Source organism: Cebus imitator, unplaced genomic scaffold (genome assembly GCF_001604975.1).
Source record: "Cebus imitator isolate Cc_AM_T3 unplaced genomic scaffold, Cebus_imitator-1.0 Scaffold181, whole genome shotgun sequence".
NCBI classification, from domain to species: domain Eukaryota; kingdom Metazoa; phylum Chordata; class Mammalia; order Primates; family Cebidae; genus Cebus; species Cebus imitator.
The window spans coordinates 3499713-3516147 of record NW_016107496.1 but is presented as its reverse complement, the minus strand read 5'-3'; the positions used below and the strand labels follow the sequence as shown (position 1 = coordinate 3516147).

Genomic DNA, 16435 nt, shown 5'->3' with positions numbered 1-16435 from the left:
AAAAAAAAAAAAAAAATTTGCTGGGAGTGGTGGCATGTGCCTGTAGACCTAGCTTACTCTGGAGGCTGAGGTGGGAAGATCGTTTGAGCCCAGGAGGTTGAGGCTGCAGTGAGCTGTGATCATGCCTCTGCTCTCCAGCCCGGCCAATAGCACAAGACCCTGTCTCAATAAAATAAAATAAAACAATAAAGGATGTATACACATGAAAGACTTTATATAGAAGAATACTCAATGCAGGGGTGGAGCGTATCATAGAAGAGAAAGCTTCTTAGAGAAATATTTATTATCCAGCCCCTGGTTTGCTGTGAAACACATAGCCCAGGAGAGCAGCTCTTCACTCAACCAATTCTCCCTGCCCTGAGACGTCACCATCTCAATTAGAGCAAAGGTAACCTGCAGGTATCTGATGAGCTTCTGGCTATAATGAACACCTAGGGGCTCAGAATTTAGCTAATCAACAAGAGGGCAGCTGGGAACCTTTGGGTCTATCTGACTATAACTATTATTGGCACTGACTTATGACTGTCCCTAGATCTTAACTGTTTTGATCTCTGGAACTAACTGGTCCTCTTATTTTTAGCCAACTTCTCTGGCCTTAAATTCTTGCCTGCCTAAACAAAATATACATACTTTATTCCTCCAGACTTATGCACCTGTTCTTAACTAGGCAACTGGCCAGTTGTTATTAATCAACAGCTATTTCGCATTCATTTCTGAGTATGCATACAGCCAATATACCAAGCAACAAATAAGTGTCTTTTCAAAATTTCCTGTTTTAATAAAGGAAAATATAATGCAGAATCTAAACAGATTCTATATCAGCCTAGGAAGCTGTTTAGAAACAAATGACCTGTTACGTAAAAATGACTACACCATGTTGAAAAGAATCCTGATGTCTTTCTTATGCTAATCAGCCTAGTGAATTCCTCAAGTAAAATTATAATATAGGTTATATTATATAGCCCCAGTGTGTCCCAGGAAAGGCTCCAGCAAAGGCATAACTAGACTGAATTTCCAGAGTACCTGTGTCCTGGTAATATCCAGCTGCCCTTAGAAATACTGAACCAGGCAGGGCTGGGTGGCTCACACCTGTAATGCCAGCACTTTGGGAGGCTGAGGTGGGCAGATCACGAGGTCAGGAGATCAAGACCATCCTGGCTAACATGGTGAAACCCCGTATCTACTAAAAATACAAAAAATTAGCCAGGGATGGGGGCATGCACCTGTAATTCCAGCTACTTGAGAGCCTGAGGCAGGAGAATCCCTTGAACCTGGGAGGCTGAGGTTGCAGTGAACTGAGATCGTGCCACTGCACTCCAGCCTGCGTGACAGAGCGAGACTCTGTCTCAAAAAAGAAGAAGAAAAAGAAAAAAATACTGAACCAAAGCAGGATATAAGGACACCAGCAAATTTTTTTCCCTAGGCATTTACTTCTGTTTGAGCTGAATGATTGTTTAGAACCATCATCTTCCACGCCTCTATTACGCTATAGTGAGAATTGAGCAAAAGAGACCTCTAAATCCCATATTTTAAAAATTCCTTTTTAGGGACTGATAATTTTACCTATGAGTCTATTTGAAGAAATAATAACATTCAATGTTCATTAAGCATTTACTACGTGGCAGGCACCCTACTAAGATACTTTAAATAATAATTGTCTCACAACTACTCTATGAGGTAGGTACTATTTTATAGATGATAAAATTGAGGCATGAGATTAAGTAACTTGCCCAAGACAACACAGCTATTATGTGGTGAAATTTAGCATTGAACTGAGGCAATCTAAATACAAAGCCTATACTCTTAATTATCATGTCACACTGCAATTTTAAAAAGCTTTGAAACTATTACTCTAATCTAACTCTTAGTTTCATAAACAAGAAACCAAGCACAGAATGCTCTGCCTAAACTAAAGTCTGCCTAAACTAAAGCAGGAGAAGGAGAGTTGCCAGGGACTAGATCTCCTGCCTTCCAGTTCTAAACTCTTTTTACCAGACTAGTTGGACCAGGTCATCTGGTCCAATCCTCAGATCAATGAACGAATCTCCTCTACTTAATAACTTTAACTGTTGCCCAAAAGGAACCCCCTGCATGTGCTTCAGAGATCACAGCAGCTGTTTACGGTCTTTTCCCCAAGTTCAGTTTGATGAAGATAAGGCTAGCATATCTGTCAGTGGCTTTACAGTTTTCCAGGTGCTTCTGCATACACTTCTTCATTTGGTTTGACCTTGTAACCCCATGCTCTCCAACCATTTGGAGTAGCTGCCACCCTTCCTGCTCACATTCTGGTCACAGAAAGCCATACCTGGCAGAACAGCAGTACTGTGCACCTGCTTCAATGCTGAGCCAGCACAGTGCTGCTCCCAGGGCAGGGCAGGTCTGACACTCCTCCATGGCCATTCTTCCTTGTTGTCCTTCAATATAAATTTGACTTTGATCCCCTTCTCCTTTAACCTCTTATGGTGCATGGACTACAGTTGTTCTAATCAAGAGCAAAATGCAGGCTTATTATGTAAAGCATATCAACCACTCTATTTACTGAATTCATATTCTAGAATCTGTTCTCACTCTTCTCTCTCTTAGAAAGCAGCAGAGCAGAGTGGTTTACAGGCTTTGAGGCCAGAAAGACCTGGATTCAATACCCAGCTTTGCTGCTTATTAGCTGTCATGATCTCAGGCAACTTATGTTAAGGTTGCTAAGGCTCGGTTTTCTTATTGATAAAGCGGGTGCCATCAATCACTATTTCAATTTTATCAGGTTGTTATAAAGATTAAATGAAAGGTCACAAGGAGTCCTTAACACCATGGCTAGTATAGAACAGGCACTCATTAAATGTGATTAGATGTTGCCACTGCTATCACACACTGCTGCCACTCCCTCAGCTCTTTGGCTCCAAACATAGGATGGTCATTAGAAGACAAGAAGAGGCTAACTTGGCACAAGCCAGCAGGACACTTGTGCACTAGTTAGAGCAAGAATCCAGAGCAGGACTGCATTGGTTCAAAATGGGTCCCAGAGGTTATTTCCGACCTGGGAACTCTGGAATTGAGAGAAAACAAAACCCCTTAGGATGCACTCATTGGCTCCAACTTCCCTCTAGGCTTTATCTCCTGTCTTACCAAACCACACTTTACATGCTTCGGTCACACCTACACTCACTATTTTAAACAGTTAAACTTGTGTCATGTCTCTCAGCCTTTATATACACTGTTCCTCACACCTGTACTACTCTCTCATCTCTTCTCTGACAGGTGATTTTTTTTTTAACCATACTTTAATACTTAAAGGTCCAGGTCAAAGATCATATCCTCTTTGAAGACAGCCCCATTCAACTCTCTTCAATAGAATTATCCTTCCCTCCTGTGTGTACCTATAACACTGTACTTACTTCTGTTAGAGGAGTTAACACAGAATATTGTTATTGAGGTTTACATACCAGTATCTCTCACTGGACCCTGAGATCTGTGAAGGGGAGGGGTTTATCTTCCATCTACTATGATTTTCTCAGCTTAGCAAGCACAGTACATAACGTGATGCCTATCTGGCACAAGGTAGACAGTTCATACATGTTTGCTAAATGTACGAATGAATATCTTTTTTCATAGACATAAAGAAATACTACAGCTAAAATCACCTAACCTTTAACTATATCCAACTTTCCCCCGGGTGCCCAATTGAAACTATATGGCTACCTTCTTTTTTTTTTAATCCCTTAGCTTATCTACCCATAAAAATTCACTAATTTTAGTTTGAAAAGTCTTCTCACCTTTTCTATGTCTCAGATATTGTGCTGAAGATATGGTATGAAACAAATGAACTAAACACAACAACATACAGTTGTTCCTCAGCATCCATGGGGGATTGGTTCCAGGACTGCCCAGGGATACCAAAGTCCACTGATGCTCAATCCCCGAAACAAGATGATGTTTTATTTGCACATAACCTATGCACATTCCCCAGTAAATTTTAAATCATCTTGAGATTACTTATAATGCTTAATACAATGTAAATGCTATGTAGTTATACTATATTGGTTGGGGAATAATTACAAGAAAAAAAGTCTATACATGTTCAGTACAGATGTGCTTTTTTTTCCCCCAAGTATTTTCAGTTGGTTGAATTCATAAATGTGGACCCATGTGTAAGGAAGGCTGATACTAACTTCATATTGAGGCAATGCAAAATGATAGAAAATTCTCTAAAAGTGATAGGAAACAAAACCAAAAAATCATTCTGCAATATGCTCCACATAGACATCATAGCATGGAATAAAGATCATGAAAGTAAAATTCACAGATCGCTGGAACAGAAACCTGACTCTACCACATACTAGTTGAGGGAATTTGAGGAAGCAAGTTAATGTTTCTGCAGCCACCAATGCTTCATACTTGGGAAAACATGTAATATTATACTGAGATTTCCCTAATATTGGCAATCCTCAGGGAATGAAGAAAGCTGGGGAGTCAAAAATGATATCCGGAATTTTGATGGTGCCATCAACTAGGAGAGTAGATAAAAGAAGATAAGCAGGTTTGAGAGGGAAGGAAATGAGTTCAATTTTGAATATACTGCGTAACCTGTGGGAAATCCAGACACGGATGACTGGCAAGGTGTTGAATATTTAAGGAACATTCTAGGCTAGGCTAGAGTCTGGAGTCCTCGAACTGAGACTGGGTGAGATCATCCAGGGAGAATGTGCCAACTAAGACGAACATGGGCCAAGGACTGAATCTGAGGGAATATCAACATTTTAGGGAAAGGTTGAAAAAATGAAAGAGAAAGAAGGAAGCATTTGAGATAAAAGGAAAATTAAGCCAAGGAAGTAAAGAGATATAAGAGTCAGGGAATAATAAATGGTGTCAAACACTGCAGAGAGGGTTAGTGAGTTAAGAATTTAAAAAAAAATTCTTAGACTTGGCCATTTGCGATGTTATTGGGAAGATCTTATAATATTCATGAAAGAGGTAAGAATGCCGTCAGGCTTCAAGGATGGAGGACTGGGTGGGAGATGTGTATGTGGCGAGTAAAGGCTCCTCTTTACAATTTTCAGTGGCATGGGGAGCAATTAGACTAGCTGGGGACAGGAGGTCAAGTGAGGATTCATTAGGACGGGAGAGGCTTTGAGTGTGTTTACAGACTATGGGAAAGGAACCTATATGAGAGGAAAGATGGAAAATACAGAAAATAGAGAGCATAACCAAAGGAGTGAAATTCCAGAGGAGGTAGAAAGGCACAGGTCAAAGACTGGGGCGAGGGATTGGTCATGAACAGTAGATGGGGCACCCTATCCTCTGAAATCAGAGGAATCTTTTACTCAAGCTTGGTTCCATAGGCCAAACTTTCCAGGCTCAACAGTGTCTAGAATAGAAATGTATCTTCAGAGCTTGTATCAAAAATTCTTCTGGGTAATCCTGATCTTAATTTGTATCAAATAGCCTTATATGTAAAGAAAGGTTTACAACTCATTTGTCAGTTTGGAAACAATTAGTAAGAGAAGCATCCCTCTGTATAAGAATGACAGAGTCTTCTCTCCTTGACTAACAAAGCACTTAAAATATGTTTAATTACTGTCAGAGATTATTGATATCATTACAATCTTGAAACATTCTTTAGCATTTAAATGGCCATTATTACATAGTCCCATTCCACAGGTAAATTTTTATTAAGAAAAGAAGATTTCACAACTCACACACCAGAGAAACCAACATAAACTAATTCCTAAAATTACTGATCAGTGGAATTTTATGGCTGAGATGACTGGCTAATAACACACATCCTGGAATTCAAGTAAAAGCTGTCATATGTCTATACCCTAGGCGGCTCAGAACTTTGGAATCACAGCTTAGTACTTGCATGAGAACCTAGGACTGGAGGCTCTTTTTGGAGAAAATGCTGGGTTTCTTTGTAGGCACCCCAATAGCTCACATTGATGCTCAAGTATATTTGATTCCTATCTGTGTAAAAATCTGAGAGGGGCAAACTCTCTCAAAACTGTCTCTTTTAAATATTATAATTTAATACTTGCTGAAGGCCTATTTAACATAATGAATATTTGAGAGAACATATAACCTTCGGGTCTTCTGGATTCTCCAAGTTTAGCCTCTGTACCAAATCGAAGCACCACAAGCTTTTAAAGGAGCTGGAACATATGATCTTGATTAATGCATGTATCGTTATCAGTAATAATTTAATTTTCGTATTTGTTTGTTATGTGTTTCCCCACAAAAAACTAAGCTCCAAGAATGTATATGGCTTGTCTGTTTTGTTGCCAAGGGCACAGAACAGAGCCCAGGGAATACAGAAAACAGTAACAATTTATCAAATTGTCAAATGAATAATTGCATGCTCTACTCCTTCCTTAACCCTCCATAATCTATCATAAATCATATCAATTCACCTGTATAAAAACCGTTGAATTCATCCAATCCCTTACCACCACTGTAACTCATACCCTCATTACTTCATAGCTGACCTGCCTGTTTCAGTTATCTTTCCCTCCAGCCCAGCCTACATATTGTCATCCCATTTACCTCGCTAAGCACAGCTATCATCACGTATCCTTACTCCCATTCAAGAACCTTCACTAGTTCTCTACTGCTTCTCAAACAACCACCACACCTCTGAGTCTAACATTCTAAGCCCTCCAGGATTTGCTCCAGCTCTCCGTCCCCAGCCTCATCTTCCACTGCTCCTCAGTCACTTCCCCACATTCCAATCAAATTGGATGACCTGTTTTTTTCTTTCATGTCTTAGGCCCTACTCTCTGGGCCTCTGTTCATACCATACTCTGTCTAAAGTGTTGTAGTACATCCCTCCTTTCTAAAATCCAAGCCTTAATTCGAATACTGCTTTAACTATGAAATTACTCTGGGGCTCCCTCATCAAAAGTAATACCACTATATGCTACCACATTATAAGCTACTTAGGGGTAAAGAATGGACTGTATTAATCTTTGTCTCCCCTAGGAGAACTGAATGTCTAACATACAGGAAGTACTCAGGAAATATTGTTGAATAAGTTAATCACATTTTATATAAGACAATCCAGACTAGTACATATTCCACATATTTCCTTTATAGTCAATTAATACCAGGAAAGTAACACAACTGACATAGCCAAGAAAAAACAAAACACTTAATAAAGGTGGACATGACAGAAGGACTTAGAATATTCAGGTAATAACATCCTTTGTATAGCACACGCTTGTGACCAATAAATCAGGAAGAGATGCCGGCACTACGTGGAAGCTGTTATCTAATGACCTTTTGTAAAGTCCTTTTTAATTTTAAGGTTCCACAAGAGGGACAGCAAGAGTGGGGCACTTAACAAGTTACCCAGCCTTCTGACCATCTCTTTAAAACATCAGGGAACCTATTTCCCAATCCACTGCCTCAGCTCCTAAATGAAACCAACTCTTTGGAAAGGAAGAAACATTGGTAATCAGTCATTTTTCCTTTAGAGTTTAGTTCATTTCAGAAGACAGGAAAATTTTTCATTAGGAAGAAAATCATGTCACCATTCACACCCATGGCACTTAGAAAAGTACATAGTATTTTCATATGCATTATCTCATAAGATTAATTAATTCATTCAACAAATATTGACTGTGTGCTTACTATAGGGCAGGTACTGCTCCAGCTGATGATACAAGATGAACAATGAACAAATAAATGTATTACATGCCAGGTGTTAAGTGCTACAGAAAAAGAAATGAAGTGGGTTTGGAATGAATGTTTTGTTTTACATACAGTAGTCCAGAAATGGTCTTTACTGCAACCTGTAAAATAAGTGACGTATTAGCTGTTAGCATAATCTTAATTTTCTAGATTGGGGGAATTGAGAGCTTAAATGGTTAAATGGCTTGCCCAAGATCACCTGGAATTAGACAGAGATGGGATCAGAAATAAGATTTCCCAACTTTTGGTCTATTGCCACAGGAACAAAAGAGAAATCTGATCTAGGAACGCTTAATTAAATTCCTTCTCCTCAAGGTAACCATAGTTAGAGAGTGGACAAGACCATACATGCCCATCAATGACCCATCCCCTTGAGAAAGGCCCACCTCCCAATGTCTCACAGGCATTTCTCTCAATTTGATTTGGTGAATAAAATAACTGAAACATCATTTTGCTTCCTTATATTGTTGGGAAAAAAATTTTAACGACAAAATAAACCAAAGTTTTAAAATATGTAGTTTTTATTTAAAACAGAAAGCAGCATCTAGGCTTAGTGTGCAAAAGCAGGAAATACAACTCATCAGCAATACTTCAAATCACACCTAATAAACAGAAATCCTCCTGTAATGGTCTCTGTGCTGTACACCTCTTGAAAGTGTGTCAGCACTTTCGGCAAGGATTTTCTGCCATGAGCTCATATAGGACTGCGTGTGTGTGTGTGTGTATCACTTAAGCTGATGGCACTAATATTAGTGAAGTAAGGAGGAAACTGCAAATATTATTGGGAACAGAGGTACCCTCTACATCTAACCTGAGTTAAACCTGAAATCAACTTCTTATCCAGTGTAGGGCTGAAGATCCTAATGTGTTTTAAAAATTCAAAAGGAGGAATCAGTTCTCCAAGTGTAGGAAAATTAAGTTAGGCTACAAAGAAGAAGAGGCCTCTAGGCTGGGCCTGTGTGGGTAGAATATCAAAAGGTAAAACTAAAAGACAGAGTACATTCCAACAGGAAGAGAGGGAGACCAGAAGAAGGTGGGTGGATGGAGGGGTCTTCCACACTCAGGAAATGGAAAGTAGTGTGCCACAGCTAACATACAGTATGTGACAGGCAAAGTGCGAAATACAACTAGAAAGATACAATACAGGTCTAACTCTATTTTGCAAATATTGCAGGAAAGGAAATTAAAGTGGTTTGGCCAAGGACAAGCATGAAGCAAAGCCGGAACTAGAACCAACGTTTTATATTCCCAGTTAGGCACTCTTTCCACTATAGTCAGACACAACATAATAATGTTTTGGTCAACAATGTTTGGGATGGTAGTTCCATAAGATGATTATGAGGCTGAAAAATTTTTATTCCTCTATAACCTTGTATCTGTCAAAAAGTTGTAGCTATAGTGCAATGCATTACCTTTCTATGTTTAGCTATGTTTAGATGCAGAAATACCATGGTGTTACAAATGTCTACAGCATTCAATATGGTAACATGCTGTACAGGTTTGTAGCCTGGGAGCAACAGGCTATACCATATAGCCTAGGGGTGCGGTAGGCTGCATCATCTAGATCTGTGTAAGTACACTCCATGATGTTCATATAAGGATGAAATGGCCTAATGACTCATTTCTCAGAATGTATTCCCCCCGTTAAGTGACACATGATTGTATACTATCTTACCATAGTTGCAGTAAAGAATGGACTGTAGGCAGACAGGGGATGGACTATGGCAGATAGGAAATACTCTTCCTTTAACAAGTGACAAGCGGTAGAAGGGTTAAATTGCCTCAAGATCACATGTCCAGTTGAATAACTGGCAGTATTGATAACAAGCTCAACTCAGAGCTCCTCCACTTGAGAAGACACAATACAGGGGCTAACACAAGTTCTTCCCCCCATAAGCAATACTCTTACCACTGTACTTTTTAGGACCTGTCCTATAAACCACAACGATTATTAGGGAATAAGTGAAAATGGAGCTTATTTTTCTATTTGCCTGCCCAGCTTCAGAAAAACTGAGTCAACTGAGGCTGAAAATCAATAAATGAAAAATCAGAAAAATGGGGAACCAGAAATATGTTGTAATGAATGGAGAGTCAGGAGGCATGAGCTCTGGTCCTGGTTAGACCACCAACAGTGGTGTGGGCTTTTGACAAAGTACTTCACCTCATAATTCATAAAATGAGGAGGATGAACCAGATGATGTCTAAGGCTATCAAATTATAATTTTCTATTATTCTTATAAGTAGATCTCTCTTGGCAGAAAAAGGTACACCTGAAAAGTTGAAGGTAAACTGAACTTTAGGAAGCATATATCATTTTTTAATGCAATAAAAGTGTGCCCTATTTAAAAACACATTGATCAAACTTGTAATTTAAATTTTTGTTTATATGACTTTCTTTTAATATGGTATACCCATTAAACAAAAAAGACGCATATATCAATTGTCAGTTCTAAGAAATGGGAAAAGGGATAGGGATCAATTCTGATGGCCTTGTTTCAGCTTAACCTACAGATTTCCTAGCTGCCTACTTAAGATAGTTATTAGGAATATATACGGCCATTTCATATTCAACAAATTATTATTAAGCATTGGAAAGTATCTTTTTTTTTTTTTTAAGCAAAGATAGAGAGGCACTTTGAGCAATAGAGAAAAAGTCCTTAATTTTTCACTAAAAAAAAAAAAAATTTTTTTAAAGTGGGGGAAATACAAAAATTAGCCAGGTGTGGTGGTGCATGGGTATGATCCCAGCTACTTGGGAGGCAGACGTAGAGGTTGCCCAGGAGGTTGAGGCAGCAGTGACCTATGATTTCATCACCACACTCCAACCTGGAGTTATTAGACTCTGTCTCCAAAATAATAATAATAATAATAATAAAAAGTAAAAACAAAGAACAAAATTAAGACTTCAATAAGCTTAAGAAAACAATAGGAAGAAAACGAAGAACAAAGGTTTTTAATGGAATTCAAGTTCCATAAAACACGTATTTGTTTTTGCTTGCATACGCATAAACTCTGGAAGATACCACTATCAGTGGTTGCCTGTGCAGGGAGATAGAAAATAGGCAGATGAGAGACAGGTGTAAAACGCAAACTTATTTACCAAGCACCTTTGAATTTTTAACCACTTAATTACCTATTTTAAAATTGAATTTAAAAATTTAAATGTTCCTTAAACAATCATTTGTAGCAAACAGCTGAAAAACAAAAAAGCCAAAGAAAGGAAGTATTGGAACGAAGTACCAAGAGACAAAACATAAAATAGCACTGAGAAGTCTGAGGCAATTCAAAGAGAGGACAATCCAGATTGCTTGCAGGAAACCGCTGAAAAAGTCAGTGCGAAATCCAACGAGGACCTCAGAAGCTTAGAATAGCCAAACAAGTATCAGCTGGAATAAGTAACAGTATCGCAAAAATGTGGTGCACAACTTTAGGGCCCTGTGTCCCTTGGGAGTGGGAAATCCGAGATAAAACCAGAACTTTACTAATCGAAAATGAGTTATCTCTTACCCACTAGGAGAAAGAGGGAAGGAAATGAGAAACAAGTTTCTGTGAAAGTCACAAAGATATCAGTTAGAAAGTGAGGCCTAAGAGGAAAAGACAAAGGATTCCACTAGTATCATCTAGCAAAGAAAAGAGATTCTACTTTGCCAAGAATTATTTAAGGCAGCCCTTGAAAAGCAAATGGAAAGGACTGTCCTCTTAAAGTCATTTCTACCCTTATGACTTTTTGATTTGTGGGCTAATTCCCAGTGTGCTTCCTTGTAGGAGAGAACTTGCTAATTTAGTACAAGGCCTAGTTAGCATGAAGTGAAGGGGTTAAGATATGTTATTCTGGCATATTGACTAAGTTAAAGACATTTGTAAAACAGCAGGTGCAAAAAGATCACTGTGACCTTCTTGCTGTTTCTTAAGAGAGGCAGATGAAATTCCTGTGTGGAAGACATTCCCTGAACCCGAAGGAAAGGCAACATCCTTATCTTCAAGGGCAAGAAGGTGAGACCAAGAGAATACTGTACTGACCTTGTTAGAATAAGCCTTATCTTTTAAGCCTCCCCGCATAATTTAGTTGCTTCTTCACAATTTACTATTTTTTTTGTCCAATCCAGCATATAAATAACTGATTCTAACTGCTTCTTTGGGTCTTCATTTCTTTCTGAGGCCTCCTGTGCTACATAAAGCATGTATTATGCTTTTCTCCTGTCAATCTGTGTTATGTCAATTTAATTCTCAGACCCAGCTGGGACCCTAGGAGAATGCAGGTGGAGTTTTTCCACCCCCATAGAAGTATCGGCACTGCTGGTAAAGATTTGCAAGTAAACTTGGGCAGGAATATTATTTTTAATCAAGTAAAATATCCTTCATTTCAAAGTACAATGAACACATCTAAAGTGCTAGCAATGTTCTTTCTTGACATGGTATTAGTTTGAAATCATTATGCTATGAATTTACATTTTGTGAGCTTTTCTGTACGGTGGTATATATTTTTTTTAAGATCACCAAGAAAATACTATTAAAGTTATCCTTTCCGGGAACAATTTGCCCTTGTGGTGACGCCAAAGGCTGAAGTCAGAGTTTCCACCATGAAGAGCCAGTCTCCTAATGGGACACCAATAAGATCAATTTGGCCTATCCAATGAATGACACTCATCAGGTCCAGAGACCCGCTCTCTTTGGTAAGTCCTCACTCTCAAGCCAGGCCATGGAAATCTGAAGCATTGGAAATGGAAAGAGGCTGTCTACAGGGCAGGAACCAGGGAAAAAAAGTATGCAAAGGAAAATTGGGCTCTAACAACTAATAGCTTTATATATTTTTTCATATATTCTGTCAGGTTTAAGAAAATGAGAAATTAGAAACGAGATCATGTCCTTTGCAGGGACATGGATAGAACTGGAAGCCATTATCCTCAGCAAACTAATACAGGAACAGAAAACCACATGTTCTCACTTACAAGTGGGAGCTGAATCATGAGAACACATGGACACATGTGGGGGATTAACACACACTGGGACCTGTCAGAGGCAGGGGATGGGGGACGGGGAGCATCAGGAAGAATAGTTAATGGATGCTGGGCTTAATAACTAGGTGATGGGATGATTTGTGCAGCAAATCACCATGGCACACATTTACCTATGTAACAAACCTGCACATCCTGCACATGTACCCCTGAACTTAAAAAAAAAAAAAAAAAAAAAAAAAAAAAAAAAAAAAAAAAAAAAAAAAAAAAAAAAAAAAAAAAAAAAAAAAAAACTACAAAAAACAAAAAAAAAAGAAAATGAGAAATTAATTTGCATTTGAGTTGGAAAAATAGTTTAGGCCCAGAGAGATGAAGTGTCTTGCTAAAAGTCACAAATTAGTTTTGAGAAGTTTTTTTCTTCATTTATTTCCCCATAAATTACCTGTGGTAGCTTAGACAATACATTTACTAGAAAATAAAAATGTAAATAATAAGGCCAGGTACAGTGGTTTATGTCTGTAATCCCAGCACTTCGGAAGGCTGAGGCGAGTGAATCACTTGAGGTCAGGAGTTTGAGACCAGCCTGGCCAACATGGTAAAACCCCCTCTCTACTAAAATACAAAGATTAGTCGGGTGTGGTACACACGCCTGTAGTCCCAGCTACTCTGGAGGCTGAGGCAGCAGCATCGCTTGAACCTGGGAGGCAGAGTTTGCAGTGAGCTGAGATCACACCACTGCACTCCTGTCGGGGTGACAGTGCGAGACTCTGTCTCAAAAAAAAAAAAAGTAAATAATAAACACGGTGAATTACGATAGAATTGGGATTTCTTACTTTCAATCTACTGTTCTTTACATCATATCATTTTGTTTGTTAAACTTTCTAGATTTCCCAGTGTAAGATATAAACTAATGGTTCTACTTTTTTCTATTATGTAGCTGTTCTGAGCTACACAGAAGCACATGGGTAAAGGACCATTTTGTGTGGAGAATGTGTTAACTGCTTTTGTCACCCTGAACTAAAAATGCCTCTATAACTACAGCTACTCAAGAGATCTATTGGCTTCATCTTACTTCTATTCTATTATCAAGCCAAAGATGCAGAAATTTCTTCCAAAATTTAAAGACTGAAAGGCAATTTAGTTAAGGGCAGTTTTTTGTTGTTGTTTTGTTTTTAACAAAGCCAATTTAGATAAGCTTTATATCAGTATATATAAAATTATACAAAGCCATTTCCCCTTCATCTGGAAAAATCTATCAATCTAATTCTTTAAATATCTGTCAAGCTGGACACAATGGTTCATGCCTGTAATCCCAGCACTTTGGGAGGCTTAGGCGGGCGCATCACCTGAGGTCAGGAGTTCAATTTCAGCCTGGCCAATGTGGTGAAACCCTGACTCTGCTAAAAATACAAAAATTAGCCAGGCGTGGTGGCAGGTGCCTGTAATCCCAGCTACTCAGGAGACTGAGGCAGGAGAATTGCTTGAACCCAGGAGGCAGAGGCTGCAGTGAGCCGAGACTGTGATACTGCACTCCAACCTGGGTGACAGAGCAAGATTCTCTCAACAAAAAAAAATCTGTCAAATGAGGGATCCCCTAAAATGGTGTCTGATGCCAGCCCTCAAGATTCAATTACTTAGCTGGCTTTGTTTCTCTACTTGTTGCCTTGTTTCAGAAAATAATCATGAAAAAGAAGCTCAAGATTTAGTCAAACAAATACTTGTTTCAGAAGTTTGAAACTCTCAGCCAAATGAAGATTGGTAGTTCTTTCACCTGCACTCTCTACTTACAGGAATAACAGAATTGACTCTACTTGCAAGAATCAGTGCTGCAAGAATCAATCCAGACAACTGTGTAACAGGGCCAATGACCCGGGGTCTGTCCTCATTGGCCCAGTTTGCTTTACTCAGCTCTACTCCTGTCCCCAGCAGCTATGCTATAAGGTCACAAAGGGGGCTGGACAAGAGAGCAAATACACCATCTCCACCATACTACTCTACTGATGTCACAATAGTAACGTCATCTTTACATTAAAGATAGAATTTTGAATGTGTGTTTGAGAGAGGGAGGCTGTACTGTTTTTTACTATCCCATCTTTTGAAGACTCTATTAAGTGGTCCCATTTCCTTTATGTCCCTTTTTTCTGATCTGGCCTGGAGCCAAAACCAGAAGTCTTATTAATAGAGTTGACAAGTGTCGAGACCATAAATGACCCTTCATAGCAATTAAAATGAAAAATAATCCCCATAAGCCAGAACTGAAACAAAAGGTTAACTACTTATCCAAACTTCGGCAAAGAGACAGTTTTTCTCCCCCATCTCCCTAAGCCAGTTAGAAACGGTATCTGCAGCTGCTCCTCCTCCTCCTGCAACTCACTTTCTGCGTCAAATAGTATGGGTCAAAGTCCTCCAGGGGAACTGCAACCAGGCCTTGGGGGATGTCCCCGTAGATGAAAGGCAAACTCTTCCCTGCTTCCAGGTCACTGTTTGGCTTGGGCTTGCTGTCCTCATCGTCCTCCCGATGACTGCCATCGGCCTTTGGTGGTTTCTTGAGCTTGCTCTCAGCAATGCGCCTTTCAATGTTTGCCAGCGACTCAGGGGTGAAAGGCTTGAAACTATCAGGGCCTGGTGGTGCGAGCAGCCGCGCTGCCATCTTCTCATCCTGCAGCAGCTTCGTTAGTTATGCTGCGTCCAGGACAGGTCAGCTCTGGAAGAAACAGCAACACAGACAGCATTAATCAATCACTGCTCTAAAAAGAGGCCAGACTAAACCATCTCACTCTCAACCTTAATTCACAACCTTTGCAAAAAATGCATAGTTTCTTCCATGGCATTATTTTTTTTATTTTTCTTATTTTTTTATTTTTCTTTTCAGGAAATCTGTGGCATGGACTGATCTGTCATGGGAGATCAAAGATCAGGAGTCTCCTGAATTGCTAGTATTTATTATATTTACTTAGATGCAACTCACTATTAGGAACCACATACAACAAAAAAGATATATTCTATTCCCTTAGGGAACTTCTGTTCTGAACAAATAAGGCATATGTAACGTTACCCAGGGGCATATGATAGCTGTGGAGTCCTTATAGTCCAAGTTACCTTCCTTTCCTAAAGCTCCACTCCCCAAAGAGAAACTCTTCCTTTCAAGGGCAATATGAGGATAAACTGTCATTCTCAAATTTCAGTTTCTGAAAACAAAATAAACCCTTCAAACTTTGGAGACACAAAATATAGATAAAATAGCTTCCATCTGCTTTAGTTCTTCCATTCCAAGTTATTTTTCAATCATCAAGTTGTGTAAAATCCATTCAGCATAAAAGTCCAAAAGTATCTTCTTTAACAATCAAGCTCAGAGGGCAGATACTGCTCCAAGTGCCGCCTGCTTACCAACTAGAAAAAGCAAATGGGAGTGGAATCCTAGAGAACTTCCTCTGATGCAACAGCACTGCAGCATTGCAGGCTGAGCAGCAGCAGAAGGGCCTGCGTGCGACTCCTGAGAGGGGCTCAAACCAGGAAGGACAGAGACGCATGAAAAGAGTCACAAACAAAAATTCCCTTCTAAAAAGAAAGCTGAAGTAATGTCTTATGAGAAGCAATGATTTCTAAGCATGGTATTTGAAAAGCCCATTTCCATTTATGTTTATAAGAGTCCTGGATTATTTAAACACACACAGTAAAATGGAGGAATCAATCCCTGGTTTTGAAAGCAGCAGTATTCAGTTTCAGGCACAAAATGATCTGAGCAGGTAAATTATACTGTGAAAAGCTTAGGGCTTTGCTGGCAGTTCATTGGTTGCTCATGG

The 16435-nt window shown here is 39.2% G+C and overlaps 1 protein-coding gene across 1 annotated transcript in view; it reads right to left on the bottom strand.

Moving 5' to 3' along the window:
- The window catches only part of LOC119473740 (sodium channel protein type 8 subunit alpha-like), a 106690-nt gene that overhangs the window by 25715 nt on the left and 64540 nt on the right, over positions 1-16435 (bottom strand). Inside the window, exon 2 of the mRNA XM_037744662.1 lies at positions 15007-15336. Within this exon, the coding sequence (XP_037600590.1) occupies positions 15007-15282 (276 nt within the window). The 5' untranslated portion in view covers positions 15283-15336. The remainder of the gene's footprint in view (positions 1-15006; positions 15337-16435) is intronic.